Genomic DNA, 16035 nt, shown 5'->3' with positions numbered 1-16035 from the left:
CTCACTATATGGCCTGATCTCTCATTCTATTTTCATTTCACTGGGATGGTCCTCAGTTCCATGCCATCCAGGAACATACTCCCCTCTGCCAACTGTAAAAATCAGGCCAGGGAAGACACACTTCATGCTTTTCCATATTTTTAGCACTCTCTCTGTTGATTTGCTCTGTGAATGAGGTAGAATATATCAATAATAGACATCTAATTCATTCCTATTGAATGATTGATCTAAAAAGGAGCTTTCTTGCAGTTCTGAAATAATGGACTGGGTAGATAACTAGAAGAAGCATATTTGTGTGAATGCACACTCATTCACTCTGGAATTTATAAACTGAGTAACTATCCAAAACAGATGGAATAATTCATATAGTTATACACTGCATTTTTGCCAACAATATTCCTTTGGCAGGGGTTCAGGTGTGTGCTCTTTGGTAAGAAATTGTCAGGGTTTCTCACTGCCGCTGGGTTACATTGAAACTATAAAAAAAAACTGGGTTTTTTTCTGTGAAGGGTGTCTTCCTCCGTTGGTGCCCTAGCATTTTATTTTATTTTATTTTATTTCCTTTTCTCCCGTTCCTTTCTGTTTTTCTCTCCTTTCTATTGACTGATTTTTATTTCGCCCTATTCAACTTCCCAGCACCTGGCTTGGTCGAGACTGTTTAATAAGAGGAGAGGATTCCCCCCGATCACCTCATTATTCTTTTCAATTGTCTCACATCCAGCAGCCCTTTCCTTCCTATTGCTTCCCCGCCGTTTGTGTGCGATTGTCCTATCCCGCTATCAAACACCAGTCTTAATCCACTTCTACAAGATGACCAATCCGGCTGAGAGCAAAAGAAAGCGGCCTAGTAAGTCCTTTTATTATTTTATTTTCATTTTTTTTAAACTTTTTCGTTTCGTTTCGTTTTTTCTGTTGGTGGCTGCCCGACGAAGAAAAGATACAGCTCTAAGTTGGTCATTTTTGGGCACGAATTTTTTTTTTTTTTTTTTTTTTCCCCTCGCTGCTGCGATGATGTTTGTGTGCTTACACCCCAACCAACCCAAATCCAATCCAACCCCGCATTGTAGTGTGAAGTAAAGGAATATTCCGCTTCTTTTGAATTGGAAAAGGAAGAGTCCGGTTCATACAAGAGTTTCCGGGAATGTTCCATTTGCTTTTCGCTTTTCATCCATTCTACGCTTTCCCGGGCACATCACGAAATAGGATCAGAACGAATTCTTCAGAAGTAGAAGGAGGAGGAGGAGACCGCGAAATCATGACTGCTAACCGGAGCACCGTCTTTGGCACTTCAGGAACCCAATCCTGCCCTCCCCCCGAACTCCCTCAGCTGGTCGCTGAACAGCATGTCCCCATCGCCTCCCACGATAAGGAAACCAAACGACTGATCGTGGTCCTTTCCAACGCGAGTCTGGAAACATACCGCGCCTCGCCAAGCGGCAGAAATGCCAATGGCAGGGAGGAGAAATACTCGCTGCTCAACAGCGATGAGCACATTGGCGTCATGCGCAAGATGAATCGGGATATCAGCGATGCTCGCCCGGATATCACTCATCAGGTTTGGATTTACCCTTTCCGTCCTCGGTTGCAAATCATACAGACCCTCCCCTCCTTCTCCCCTCCTCCATTGCCTTTTTTTTTTTTTTTAAACTTAATCAACCAATCTACCTGGGCTTAATCAATCGTATTTATGCAAACCATAGTGTCTCCTCACCCTCCTCGACTCCCCCATCAACAAAGCAGGAAAACTGCAAATCTACATCCACACCGCAAAGGGTGTCCTCATCGAAGTCAGCCCAACCGTGCGCATCCCACGAACCTTCAAGCGGTTTGCTGGATTGATGGTCCAGCTGCTGCACCGCCTCTCCATCCGCTCCACCAATTCACAAGAAAAGCTGCTGAAGGTGATCAAGAATCCCATCACGGACCATCTTCCGCCAAACTGTCGCAAGGTGACGCTGAGCTTTGATGCGCCCGTCGTCCGCGTGAATGATTATATCGAGTCATTGGGGCCCAAGGAGAGCATTTGCGTCTTCGTGGGCGCGATGGCCAAGGGCCGCGATGACTTTGCTGATGGCTTCAAGGATGATACGATTAGTATCAGCAATTATAGCCTTAGTGCTAGCGTGGCGTGTAGCAAGTTCTGTCATGCCGCGGAGGATGTCTGGGATATCGTCTAACCGACCAGAAATGGGAGTGGCCCCTGTGGACAATCTTTTTTTCGGGGTGGGCTGGCTATATACTTCTTTCCATGGAGTGGAGTGTATAGCCTGCGCAACCCAAAACAACCTTCGGGGGCCATTTTGCGAAAACAGGGTTGGTTTATATGAGGTAAAGATGGTTTTGAAGGGTTTTCTTTGAAGACAAATTTTTTTTTTCCCTTTCGTCCTGCGACAACGCCCTTTCACACACAAAGGCATTCGAAGCGGCGAAAGGGGAACTGTTACTACTAACAATATTGCGCAACTCACCCACTGGACCTCTAAAGAAAAATGGAACTTAAAAATACCCGAAAAACAGCCACATCAACATAAACTCAAACAAGCAGCTCCCACAGTCGAAATGAGAGGCCAGCCACGATCACAACATCCACGCTTGTTCCTCGCGGAGACTGCCTGAAGGAGGAAAAGGGAGAAAAAGACAAATACAAAACAAAGCAACTTGCTTTCCTCTCCCTCTTCTACCTAATTCCCATTCCTCATCCTCTTCTCGTCCTCCCCCGTACCGCATCGGCAAACACGTCCCGTCGCGTCGCATCGCATCATATTCACAACAAAACATTTGCTTGCGAAACGGATACGCCAGAGGGGATGTCGCAAACAGGGCAATTTTTTTTTGCTTTTTTGCTTTTTTTACTTTTTTCTTCTGTTTAATAAAACTTTCTCCATATATACATCCATACACACACGCAGCATGCATTTATGTTATTTTTCATGCTGCATTGAGAGCTTATGTCGATTCTGTTTTTACAACCAAAACAGGGGCGGTTCAACAGCCTCAACGCGCGGGTGGGCGGGTGGAGTTTCAGGAGTTCTTTTTTCTTTTCTTCTTTTCTTCTTCTCTCTTTTTCACTACTATTTTCTTCATATATTGTTCATAATTTCTTTCCCCCTTGGCTTTTCTTTCCTTCTCTCATGAGGATGCAAAATTCAATCGTCCGGGTTCCCCGCTCGCTCATACCCACTCATATCAACCCATCTTTTCACTAAACTCCACATAAACAAGATGGCTCAGCGGGTGAAAAATTTTACATTTCATTTCATTTCTTTTTTGGCCTTGCTAAATGAACCAACGCTTTTTCTCATTATCTAACCCTCTTACTCTTAACTACTTTACTTTACCTATTCGAAATGTGGAAATTTATCAGGCACTTCAACCTGCCTTCATTGGCCCGGGGGAACCCCGCGGATTGCTGCTGGCATTTGCCTTCGATTGTTATTATTGGCTTGGCCTGGTGCCTATGTATAGATACCCACCTTGTCCAGGAAGGATGATGGAGGATGACATTGACGACGACGACGACGACACGATGTACCAGAATACATATGTGGCAGAAAACAAAATCCCTCGTCTTTCTTACTTCTTACAATTATTTGAAGCCGGGCACAACTTTTTAACTTTTATTTTAAAATGGAAAAGAATATATACAATATCCGTGTCCTTCCCTACAAGTACAGAGCCAGAACTTGTTCGTGCAAAAAGCGAGAATAAGACTTTGAAGGAGGAGGGCTTGTACGTAGCAAGCAAGCTTGCCCCCATGCCCGCCCACCCGCAGGTGAAATGTGTTTTACATTAGCCATTATGGATAAGAATGATAATGATTACTGTGTTTTGTCGGTAGCAGGGATACAGGCAGTTGGTTTTACTCCCAGCGCTGGATGCATGGGCACCCAAAGTATGGAGACTGGACAGTGGGTATCTCCATAGCTAGTGAGTGGGCGGTTGGGTCAATGATACATACAACAACAGGTTTAAGTTCAACAATTTGGTTGCGAAGGGGGTGGACGGCGTAATATTGGCCGTTTTGGATTTATATTGATCATTTTTTATTTTAATTTCCCCTTTTTGATGTGGGACGTAGGGAATGGGAAGTTAGGCGGGGGGGGGGTGGTGGGTAGCGTTGGCCCGCAAAAAGTGAGGCTGCGGTTTTTGTCTCCCGCGAATTGGCTGTATGTACGTAACTAAGCTGCTGGCTTGCTGGCCAGTTTCACTGGCTGGCTGCCCAACCCAACAACAAACTTCTCTTCCCGGCCTTCTGCTTTCCATCTATCAGGTAGCGACGATTATTCTTTGCTTGCAGGACCACATTCCTGATACCTGGGTGTACCATATCATGGGTGAGGCGCCATGCCATGTTTCTTTCTCCCCCTGTCTTTACATTTCCGCCCTGCTCCGTAGCTGAGCAATCCCAGCACTGGTCCTTGCTTCTGTTTCACAGCTGACTCTGGTTTTTCCTTCTTTATGTTGTATGCTGACGAAATGTTTTAAAGGTAGTTAGTTATTGTCATTGCCAGTGTCAGGTACTTGGGCTAACTGTGGTTCGCACACTGGCTTAGAGAGATTTCGGGCGATCCAACGATTCTGCTCCAGTTGCTAGTTGGATTGTTGATGGAAATCCCTTGCGACAACGCAGTTTACTAAACACGGCGGCTAAAGACACATCAAAATCGGACATGATAGAAAATAGTCATAGATGATATTGGATTTCCCAATTCATGTTGGCAGCCTGTTCCGAGAATCCAATTTAAATAGGCAATCATGCATAACGCGCTTCACCACAAGTCGGCACTCGTAACTCATTGATTAATCCCCTGTTCGCGGTGTTGCTTTTCTGTTGGAGACTTCTTCCCCACAGTGTTGCTGACCTTTCTTCGGTCTCACACTGTGTGCAAGGGAGGCAATTTGGTCCGAATAACAGTTGAGGAGCGCCGGTGAGGGAAGCACCAGCTTTTATCGTTGCGGTAGAATGTAGCAATTGGTAGGGACCCTGGCTCTGATAATCGATGTTCCATGGCTAACATCATGAATAGCTGGCAACGGAATAACCAGAGGATAGTCGTTCACTGTCCAGCTTTTGTCAATGCGTCCAACGTGGACAGTCACGAGAATGTTTTCAAGTCTGTTGAATCCTCACTTCAAATGGCACCTGTTCTTTCTAATTTTTTATTGAGCGATATAACAAACTTCAATCGGTCTAAATGCATGGTTTCGTCTGAAGTGGACAGTGATATAAGAGCTCTTTGCGGCAGGTGAGCTTTAAAGCAGGTTAAACTCAAATATACCTCCAACAAAAGTACGAAACTCCTGCCAATGGCCATAGTCTTTGAAGAGAAGATATTCGAAGCCGTACATGACAATCTATATGTGGTCATACTGAGGCAAGATGACCCACTTGTATCTCATGCGCTTAGCGATTCTAGGGCAGTAGATGTCGACAATTGAGTGTAGAGACGTTGAGAACGCTGAAGGAACTCACTTCTGAGACCCTGATCAGACATTGGCCCATGCAACTTCAAAAGAGTGACGATCTGCTTCTGTCAGGTGTGCCCTAATTTGACAACCTGCGTGCCGCTCCCGCAGTATACGCAGCCTCACCCTTCCCTAGCGGCTAGCGTGCTGTGCTAGCGCCTATTCTACAAAAGTCGACGCGCCATGTTCTAACTATGTAGGCACTGACATCTTCATCTTCCTCGCTCTCACATCACACCCCCTAGTAAAATGCTGGCGACGCAGAGAGCCAAAGCCGGAGTGAGGTGTCTGATAACTAAGGAGGTTCACTAGCGCCGGCTTGTGCGCACTAACTTCCAGTGTGGCTTATATACTCACTTAACCACTTATTAGACTCAGAAATTTACTGACGCTAACTGGATACAGTTAAACCCTCGGCTAGCATCATCATTGATAACTCACTGGAAGATATCAAATACAACTTGGACATCATAGTATGTATGGCTGTGGTCTATGAATCCAAGCATGTTTGCGTAGCCTCTTAGCATTTGCCAATTTACGGCCATAGCTCCACCTACTTTGTACAGAGATTATATATTCCTTCAAACAAGATCAGCAACTAACAGCTATGTTCCACACAGATTTGAGCAGTGCAATTACTTTCAAACAAAATAGAGAGATGGATCAAATGCAACTTGTCAAGCCGCACACCAGAATTAATTCCATCCCATCTTGGAGGGATGAGATAGCGCGGACAAATAAAATGAATGCAGAAAACCACTTCCTCAGAATGTAGGCAGCTCTTGTTGATAACTTGGACTCTACGGTTTCACCAGAATGGCAGATGATGGCTATGCCTCCGACGCGCACGTGAATTGATATACAAAGTGCAACCAAACTCTGATGCTAAGCCAATTCGCAGGAGCTCCGTTGAATAATCGGCGAACTCGAGTGTGTTTGACTATCAGTAAGACAACGCTCGCCTACCCTCAAGGAATTCTCTTAGTTACTAGTAACCATTACCCCAGGCCCGAGGTAAGAAAAAGATACCGTATCAGACATGATCTCAAGCTAAGCGATAAGAATGGCCGAACGTATCACTCATACTACGCAGGATTCTGCAGGTACGCTAACTGGTCTCGCGGATTTATATGAACAGAGCATCCTACACGGCGGTTAGGCAGCACCATAGCCCATATGCCACAGTACCCTGTGCTGATATCCTTCACTCCCACAGACATCAGACCCAACAATGTATTTGTGGACTATGATGTGAAACCTGATGGTTCTATCAGGGTAAACCAAGCTCAGATCAGTGATCTTGAGATGGGGTTGATGATTTCACCGGGCTTAAATGTCTGTGGCGCCTGACTAGAAAATCCCATGTATTGTAGCTCTGAGTCCCACATTGCCTCTCAGATCAATCACCCATCTGACATTTTTTTCTTTCAGCTTTGTTGTGAGTAATCAACCCGTCCAGGGCTTGGATTTGTTAATGGCCTTGGTGTTTTAAAGTGTATATACAATGCTTCAGAAGATTCTTTTTTGTTTTGATTCAGAGGGTTGACTGAAGAGGAGATGGAAAGGTCAGTTGCAAGGCGTCTGCTCTCACATTTTGGAGATAGCCCAGGACTGGTTGGCCTTGTGGAGCATTTGGACTACAACGCTGCACTGTGGTGAGACCTTGTTCTGGATTTGACCAAGGAGTTCTCACCAGAAAACCCAAGGAAACCATTCTCCATGTGGGAGGATGTTGACGAATACTTCCGAGATCTCATCACGAAGATGACCAGCCTGGATCCCGCCAGAGGGATCACAGCGAGGGAGGCCCTTGGACATCCTTGGTTTCAGAACGTATAGCGGGAACTGAAGACTATGCATGCTATTTCTCCGCGCCAAACCAACTCAGTTTCCTCTTGCTGAATTGGTCGCAATCAATCTTTTTGGTGAAGGCACATACTCGGTAGAAAATTTACGGATTCCCTTCGAAACTCTCGAAGTTTAAAGTATAGTAGGTGGATGCCTATTTCGAGTCCAGTCTTTGATGGTCAACCTTCCATAGTACTCCTCAGATTTCAGACCACACGTCGACAAGTAACAAAAACCAATAAACAGATTCCTAAAATATCGCCATGCCCCTTATACCTAGCATATTAAAATATAACTAATACCAAACTAACCCTCAGCCAGCATCATCTTTCCACATATACCGATGAAAGTGGGCTTCATTTCTTGATCAAATGACGAGATGCCATGGCATTTTTGGATTTATCCAACTCAAGAATAGAAAAAGTGGCTCCTTTGGTCTCTTTTGCTGTTGTGCTCCTTAAAAGCAGATATTGTGGAATATTTTTCAGGGCGGATAGGGGCAAAGGATAGATGGAGATGATAGTTCAAGAAGCTAGGGGATAAAAATACAATTTTAATGAAGGGCATGGGAGTGGGAATGGGGTTTGAGGGGATAACAAGGCAAAATTTGTATATAATATCCAGGCCTGGCCGGGGGGTTGGCATCCCTATCGCTCGCTAGATAGTTACAATGAACCACCTCCGTTAGTCATAAATTTCCCTATCAAGGAAGCTAGGTGTGATACACGCCAGATGCAAGTTTTCCTACAGATAATATTACTGTCTCTTCCATCTGTCATCCTCTGATTCTCGTCCGGTCATTTCCAATTCTCCTTTGGGCTGGAGTTTCATATTCCGGGAACATATAAATATTCGTTAGTTTAAACAGGTTAGGGAGGGAATAATTTGAGTGCATGTACGTCTACCGGATGATTTGAAGCAGTGATAGCGTATTGAAGGATGTTAGATTCATATATAACAACTTGAAGGTATGATGAGTAATTGTAGTAGCGTAAAACATGAATTTTTTGTAGATATTTTTGCCACTATACCAGAAGGTTCAATCCTTAAGGCGATGAACCCATCTTAAGATATATTTACATGGTTTTTATCCATTTCACAAGGAAGGGCCCGCGTGGCTAACCGCTGGAGAATTCCACAACCCCCCAAGGATTGCTCCCTTTTGGTGTCGTGGTACAACCTCCATCAACTTGGCCTGTTTGACAGAAAACATACGTACGGTATCGAGCCAGTCCCGAAAAGGCAATTTCGGGCATCTCCAACCTCTGCTCCATACTGCACTAATTGATACAGCTATGCTGATTCATTTCCTTCAATTTATCACAATCAACTCACCAGGCGTTTCTTGCTACGTGTTGCTGCCAGGTCATCCTATCCTGACTACTAGTACTCGAGCGAATTTGGAAGCGCTTTTTGATAGGTCTCAGTGGTTTCGACCACGCCAGCTTTCAATTCAAACTTGGTGTGCGCAGAGCAAGTAAGCGGATCCCCGCTCTTAGTCTCACCTCATTGCGGCAGCCATCAAGAGACAAAGTGCTTTTTCCTACAGTCTGCGGCATCATCGTCATTGAGCGTTGGAATATATATGCACACCGCTAGCGATATGAAGCATGCTAGCCATGCTCGGAGGCCCTAGATAACCAAATAAATACAGTGTGGGGTTTAGGTAACAGCTTATCGAACGGCCTAAAATGACCCTTTTTGGACCGACACGTTACTGAAAAAATTAACTGTCAGAATGGAAGGCAAACTCCCACAGCTACTGTTGTATTATTACTCTCCATTTGCTTCCATCGTTGGGCAGCGAGATATGGAATGAGGAGTACGCTGGAAGGGCCACCTATGAAACTGCAGTTTTCGGCATGACGTGCAGAGGAGAGGGCGTTAACTAAAGACCTTCAAGGCCTTGACCCATTTATTTTCCTCGTCCTTCGCCCCATTCCATCTTTGTTTAGGACCCGCTAATCGCCCCGTCGATACGTCTGACAGTCGTTCCCCACTCACCTAGCCGTGTTGCCCTTCACCACCCCTAAATTCATCGGTCAGGCTTGTGGTAGCTCTGGCGAGTGGATCTTATTTATGGGCCGAGAACACCCCGCCAAGTCCCCATGATTCGCTCGGGTCTTCCTCGTTTTTTAAGCATTGAAACCGATCATGCAAGACAGTCTAACGAAGCTGGCTAATATTTTAGGATCGTTTTGCTTTCTTTCCTTTGCTTGGTTGCTTGCGTGACGCTGGCTAGTCTCGGTACTTTGCTGGTAACCAACTGGTGCGGAATGATATGATATGGTGAGGCAGATGAACCCGACAGCCCTCGTTTTCACTATTCTGGCCCCATTGATGCTGTGCCCCGTGGACCCAGGGAGTCGTTGTTCTAAATCGGGGTTTACTCCGTAGATTTTGGTTCGTCACTCCGTTTGCCAATGCAGGGGACAGCCGGCGAGACAGGCAGGTTCCATGACTTGGTTCTTTTTTCTTCTGGTTTTGTCTGGAGACAGCGAGATAAATACTTTATTATCTGCTGCCATTTTTTTCAATTTCTTTTCTTCGTCCTGTTATATTATTTGATATCGTTTCCCATAACTACCTGACCACTGCTTTCGTTCTTGGGGCACTCGTTGCAAGATTCTTGTGGTCGGTGTGTTGGTATATAATTTTACTGTCGCTTGTACTCCCCTGGGAACAACTCTTGCGAACCTGATATATTTTCGGAGGAAACCATTACTCCAATTTGTTATTGTTATTACCTACCAGATATCGTATATTTATACATATATATTATTTTATCTGGTTTTTGTTGAGTTTTCGTTTGTTTGATTAATTCGCTCTCCCTCCAGTTCAGACAGACACCAGCAAACATGCCTGTCGCACATCTCACATTGACCGTCTCACATCTACCAACCTCAACTTCCTTCTTTCTCTCCTGCTTGCAGCCTCTTGGATACCGATTTATCGGCCGCCATGATAATAATGTTGGTTTTGGCTCCGTGCCTGGAGAGCCTGCAGACTTTTGGATCGCGGAGGAGAGACCAGGGTAGGGATTTATTCAGGACAATTCTTTGATGAATTTCTAGCTAATGTCATATTCAACAGAGTCCCCGCTGGTGCGGCCCATGTAGCTTTTCCAGCTCCATCCCGCGATGCTGTTAGCCAGTTTTTTATTGCTGCTCTTAAGGCCGGCGCGAAGATTCATGGAGAGCCCACGCTTCGTGATGCGGAACAGAATTATTACAGTGCAGCTGTTATTGATTTCGACGGCAACAGCATCGAAGCTGTCCACCGCCCCAAAGGTTCTGGATCTGGTAAGACTTCCGCTGACAGAGCATTAACGATTATCAAGAATGGCTCTGTCATCTCCAAGGCCTCGTCCACCAAGACAGAAAGTGTTGTCCGTGCTAAAGCGGAGATTGGCAGCTACGTTAGCAAAGCCAAGACAGCAGTATCAAAGCCAGCTGCCGCAAGTGCCTCTCCACAGAGCAAGGCACCGCCTTCCATTCAGCTCCAGCAGCAACCTGTGCCGCAGTCCAAGGATTCTACAAATGGCGCCAAGGCTGTGGTTGGAACTCTCCTAGGAGCCGCGGCCGGAGCAGCAATTGCATATTCAATTTTCAAATCTGACTCGTCGGAACCTACACCAGCACAGCACCAGTATGTTGAGCAACCTGCCCCTGCTTTTGCGCCAGCACCTGAGCCGACAGTATACAGGGCCATAGAAGCAGCACCTGCCCGGAGTATGACCTTCGGCGGTATCGATAACGAATACGCCGACTACGCGCGGACCATGCTGTCCAAGAACCCAAGAGCAAGTACCATCATGGACGGCCTTGAGAATTGCTCTAGGATTTGGGACCAAACCCGAAATGTCGGAGGCGGTAGTGACCATGAATATCATGCTCCCCGCCGCGCATCTAGCGCGAGCGTATACAGTGGCATGCAGGATATGGACATCCCGATCCGTGCCATAGAAGCCGTTCCTTTCGAAGAGGGCTCCGAATGTTCCTACTCCTACCCACGTAAACAACCAAGCACCTTCGTCAGCAGCTTCAAAGAGCGGCCCTACCACTACGACGACAACGCCAGCGCCTACAGCTCTTCGACTCTAAAAGCCCCCTCAAAAACCCATTCTCACTGCAACCACTCAACACACTCTCGCCCTTCCTCGCACCACTCGCACTCTTCCCGCTCCACACGTTCCATCATTACCATCAAGGATATCCACTCCAGCTCCAAATCCTCCACCCCAACCGCCTCCATCTACTCCACCACCCACTCCGCTCGCAACATCCCCCTTCCCTCCGGTTCCATAACCACTATCTCCACGTCCTCCAGCCGCCGCCACAGCAGGGATCACCACAGCACCCACGGCGGCAGCTCGCCCACCAAGCATCACCGCCACCAGTCCTCTTCGGCCTCCTCCTCCCCCACCCGCAGCCACCACTCAAGCAGCAAGCATTCCCACGCCCATTCCCACGCTAGCTATGCAAACTCTCCCCGCCACATGCCACTACCAGACTCCGTCGCGGGCGCAAGCACGATATTCCTGGAAGGTGTAGATGTCGATTCGCACGTGACTCCTATGGCAGCTAGTCGCGCGTCGACGTCGCGCCGATCCACTCGCTCAAGCAAATTTGACGAGCCCGTGCGGCCAAGTGATAGCGTTAGCCAGGTGTCGACAAACGTGTCGAAGAAGAGTAGCCGGAGTAGTCGGAGGTGAATTTTTTCGAGTGGTACGGATTCGCTTGTTGTTCTGGCAGAGTGTGAAAGAGTGTTGGAGTTTTTGAATTTAGGACCTTCTTTCGCTATGTAGGAGCTAGCTGGCACTAGGAGTTGGGAGTTGGGCGTTAGGAGTCGGGAGTTTCGAGTTGGAGGTTTGCAGCGTTGAATAGAATAATAGAGGGATCATTTCTGTTTGTTGGAGCATCTGGTTCTGGTCTTGAACTTTTTTTTTTCTTAGAAATTTTTGGGAAATTCTGACAAGCGGTTGGTAGGCTGGAGTTCTTCGTGCGACTTATTTACTTTCTTGCCTTGCTTATTGGTTTCATATCTTTCAGCTGGAGAGAACCGGCGCTTGCTTGGAAGGATGTGTCTTTTCCTTTCATCATTGGGGTTTGCTTTGCCGCCTCGCATTGCTTTACTTAGATTTGCTTTTCATTCTCATGTGTATATGCTGTCATGCCCCCTATGCTGATGTTTTTCCTGGATGACTTTATTTTATGAGAAGGACTTATTCCTGCATCTAATCTTCCTTTTCTTCCTTCTTCTTCTTCTTCTCTTTAACTCTGTTAGCCCTGCACTCGTTTCATTGCATTTTTCCTTGCATTCTTTCGCCAAAGCGCATGCTCTCTCCACATTTATGTCCCATCCCACTTGCGTTCCGCGTTGCATTTGAATACTTAATCATGCATATACATTGTTCCCTTCAGTAGCTACATCATCTACATTCTGCATCTCTTCTTATGTCTTTTAATCTTTTTTTTAAACAACTCTATGACCCCTCACTGTTTTCCATCTCTTCTTCCCCCACCATTCCCGGCATTGCTATTTCTGTACCTACATCGTTATATCTTTTCGCCCCCCTCCTTCCCACCAATTAACTCGTTCATCCTAGCTATACATCTAGGTCTACAAATGTTACATGTTCGGTTTTCTTGGTGGGTAAAATTATCTTTAATAAATATCCTCTTTCCTCCCAACGGGTAAGCATATGGAACTCCCGGCGTAACGCTGAGACGAATTTATTTGATGGCACAATTTCTTCGTTATCTCTGCATTCTGTACACCTGCGTTCTTGGTATGTCTGTACAGCACATGTATCTATCTGCACTTTGTTAACCTCAAAGTGAAAGGCAAAATTGCTCGGGTCCGTAGTTAGATGTGAAATGGATGTCTATATTTGGGCCTGGAGAAGATGTGCATGAACACTCTCCCCAGACCAAATGGATTATGTATCTATAAGAATTACCACCATGATAAAATTGAATTAAAGAGGTTTTTCTTTTATGTTTTATTTTATTTTATTTTATTTTAATTTTTTTTCCAACTTGAAAATGATCTATGAAATGGCGTTTGAATAATGCAAGAAGGAAGGGGGGAAATGTAAAACATATGATTTCATTCCGTCCCACTTGTATCTCTCCACCAAGGCGTCTCTTGTTTTTTCTTTTTTCTTTTTACTTTTTCTTTTTCTTTTCTTTTTTTTGGAGTTGGATGTTGGATATCAGATTTAATTTTAAATTTCTGTGTATTTTGTCAGTACATACATAAATAAACATGTTAGGAATTCGAAAAAGATGGCTGAAAAAAACAGGAAATGGGTGCAATTTCAGGCAACAAAAGAAAAATTAGAAGGTTATGAATTGAATTCATTTCGTTGACTGATTTGTTCACATCACAATCACCATCACCATCATCATCATCATCACAATATTTTTCAATGGAGAGGACAAAGCTCTGGCAGGAGCATCCAAACTCTTCATGCTTCATGTTTTCTGAACCCGCCTTGGAAATGTCCCATTGGCTGGCTGGGAGCGGTGAAGGATAGACACATCATCATATATCCCCAGGACAACTGGTTATTCCATACTCCATACCCTATTCACATGGACATGTATGTCTAGTACATGCGCACTACTGTAATGCTCTATGTACGCCACACACCCCCACCCTGAATTTAGCTTTTCCCTGAAGCTTTCTCCTTCCCGTCCCGCCTTGATGATGTTTGCGGCTTGAGAGGGATTACTTAGTGAAGGAAAATGGCAAAGGAAGAAGTACCTATGGATTAAAAAAAAGATAAAAGCGGGTGGGCAAAGCAATATCTCCTCCATGGCAAAGTAATCCATGGACGACGGTGAAAAGACACGGCGGTAGGTGTCTGTTTCAGGCTAGATATTTGATCCCTTTATTGAAGCCTGTTATCTTTTTTCAGGGCTTTCTCTAGAGGAGGGCCTAGAAGCGCACGTCCCTTCATATACCATCATCTGTGGTGTCGCCAGGCGCTCAGTTTGCAAAAATGTTCGAATGGAAATGATAGGTAACTCTGCAACTTAGGTGAACGGAAGAAAACCACTGCCCCTACCGCCTTGTAAAGAGGGCGGGATTCTTTTTTTCTTTAGGCCTGCTCTGAGCGATTTTCGTGCTATATTTGTTTTCCTCGGATTTCGGTTTCATGTTCACATGCTCAGCGACAGTTAGGTAGGGCTGAAAGCTTCACTTAGACTGCTCGGGGAAGTGCGTTGAGAGTCCTGTACGGGTCTGGTTTATTTCTTCAGGCAGTGCCAGCAGGGTGCTGTTTTACCAAGCGCTCATCGCTATTTTTAGTCCAAATCAGTAAAGAAGTCTCTTCTGCAGAGAACGGATGTTCTCGAAAAACAATAATAGTATAATAATAATAATAATGGTGTGAATGGAACAGAATCATGCCGTATTTATTTTCTCTTCTTTAGTTTACTGCTTATAGATCTGAAGCACGAGGTCTGATATGCAACGGCCATCAGCAGGCCTATTGACCACTCTCTCAGATACGCAGATACGAGCGGCAGCTTTCCTTTATGGGACCTGAGCCCCTTGGGTTGCTGTCAAATGTTTGGCTTTTTTTCTTTTTTGGTTTTGGGAGGGCAAATGCGGGTGTTTCAATGTTGAGGGAACACAGTTTTCTGCATCTACCCAAAAGGATGTCCAAATTCCGGGTTTTATTTTCCTATATCTTAACTCGGAATCAAAAAGTAAGAATTGGATTCAAAGTAGAGAGGTCTCGCGACCAGTAGCCTTGCGTGTAGATAACCAAACTGAGCAGCGACAATAATAGGTCGCATCGAGCCCGGGTTTCCATGGTTTTGTCACCAAAGGGGCTGTTCATGCCATCGGCCAACACCTTGTGTGACTTATGAAAACCAATGAAAGTTAAGCTGGAGAGGTGGAGGATCCCCCAAACATGCTGCGTGCCAGCCCAACGTACGCATATTTCTAGCCATCGCATGGCATTTTTTTGTTTTTTTTTTTGTTTTTTTTTTCTTTGAAGAAAAAGCAATCAGCGCTAAGAAAAGCTTCGAGGCAGAAAGCAATTTGAGATGATTTCGTCTCTCTTCACTCAAGTTAGATGGGTGTCTTTTAGCACGGACAAAAGGATGAAACCAGAACAAAATTCTTGGAGGCGATCAAACCAACTTTTCATGACCCAGGGAACATGGTAAACAACAATTGAAAATTAGTAGTCCTCTGAAATGAGGAGATTGTTTCTTCCAGATGGCGAACCTCCAGAAATGATCATGTAGGGTTGCAGAATCCTTAGCAGGGTTGAACTGTGAGACAATGGCGACGAAGATTCGTGGGAGCTGGAGGCGAAATCCAAATCCAAATTCACCGGTAAGAACCGGAGGCCAAACCCTTCAAGAATCCCCCAGATTTGACCCTTGGCAATCATGCATCTACAGGTAATGCATGGATGGCTGGACGAAATCTGGGTGGCTGGGAGGCCAGTGGAAGGTTGTAGCGGGAAGCTCAAGAATCTCAACCACGGGCAGGAGGCAGCCTTTAAGGTTCCCAGCGCCAAACTGGCCAACGCGACCCTGCAGGGAACATCGGTATACTTCAAGGGGAGTTGTAACTAGCGAGGCACCCAATGTCCGGGATCAAACGGTCCACGGAGAGTTTTCCGGGCAAGCAACATGTCCACTCCGAAGGAGGGATTCGAGGGGAAGATGTGCCCAGTAAGAGTAATTGTAA

At 45.6% G+C, this 16035-nt stretch overlaps 3 protein-coding genes across 3 annotated transcripts; all 3 read left to right on the top strand.

The window, feature by feature from the left end:
* Positions 1-810: 810 nt before the first annotated feature.
* HCBG_07730 (nucleolar essential protein) lies at positions 811-2177 on the top strand (the record flags this gene model as incomplete). The annotated part of the gene is made up of 3 exons (XM_045434779.1): positions 811-847; positions 1293-1555; positions 1701-2177. 3 exons carry the CDS (start codon positions 811-813, stop codon positions 2175-2177), a joined length of 777 nt encoding a protein of 258 aa, XP_045284085.1.
* Positions 2178-6529: 4352 nt separating this feature from the next.
* On the top strand, positions 6530-7450 carry HCBG_07729 (uncharacterized protein; the record flags this gene model as incomplete). The annotated part of the gene is made up of 4 exons (XM_045434778.1): positions 6530-6569; positions 6605-6801; positions 7150-7299; positions 7355-7450. The coding sequence occupies 4 exons, from the start codon at positions 6530-6532 to the stop codon at positions 7448-7450; spliced, it is 483 nt and encodes a 160-aa protein (XP_045284084.1).
* A 2722-nt stretch (positions 7451-10172) lies between these two features.
* Positions 10173-12028, top strand: HCBG_07728 (glyoxalase; the record flags this gene model as incomplete). The annotated part of the gene is made up of 2 exons (XM_045434777.1): positions 10173-10348; positions 10408-12028. 2 exons carry the CDS (start codon positions 10173-10175, stop codon positions 12026-12028), a joined length of 1797 nt encoding a protein of 598 aa, XP_045284083.1.
* Between the last annotated feature and the right edge of the window lie 4007 nt (positions 12029-16035).

The sequence above is a fragment of the Histoplasma capsulatum genome (genome assembly GCF_000150115.1).
Source record: "Histoplasma capsulatum G186AR genomic scaffold supercont2.14, whole genome shotgun sequence".
Lineage (NCBI taxonomy): Eukaryota > Fungi > Ascomycota > Eurotiomycetes > Onygenales > Ajellomycetaceae > Histoplasma > Histoplasma capsulatum.
This window is presented reverse-complemented; position numbering and strand designations above follow the sequence as displayed.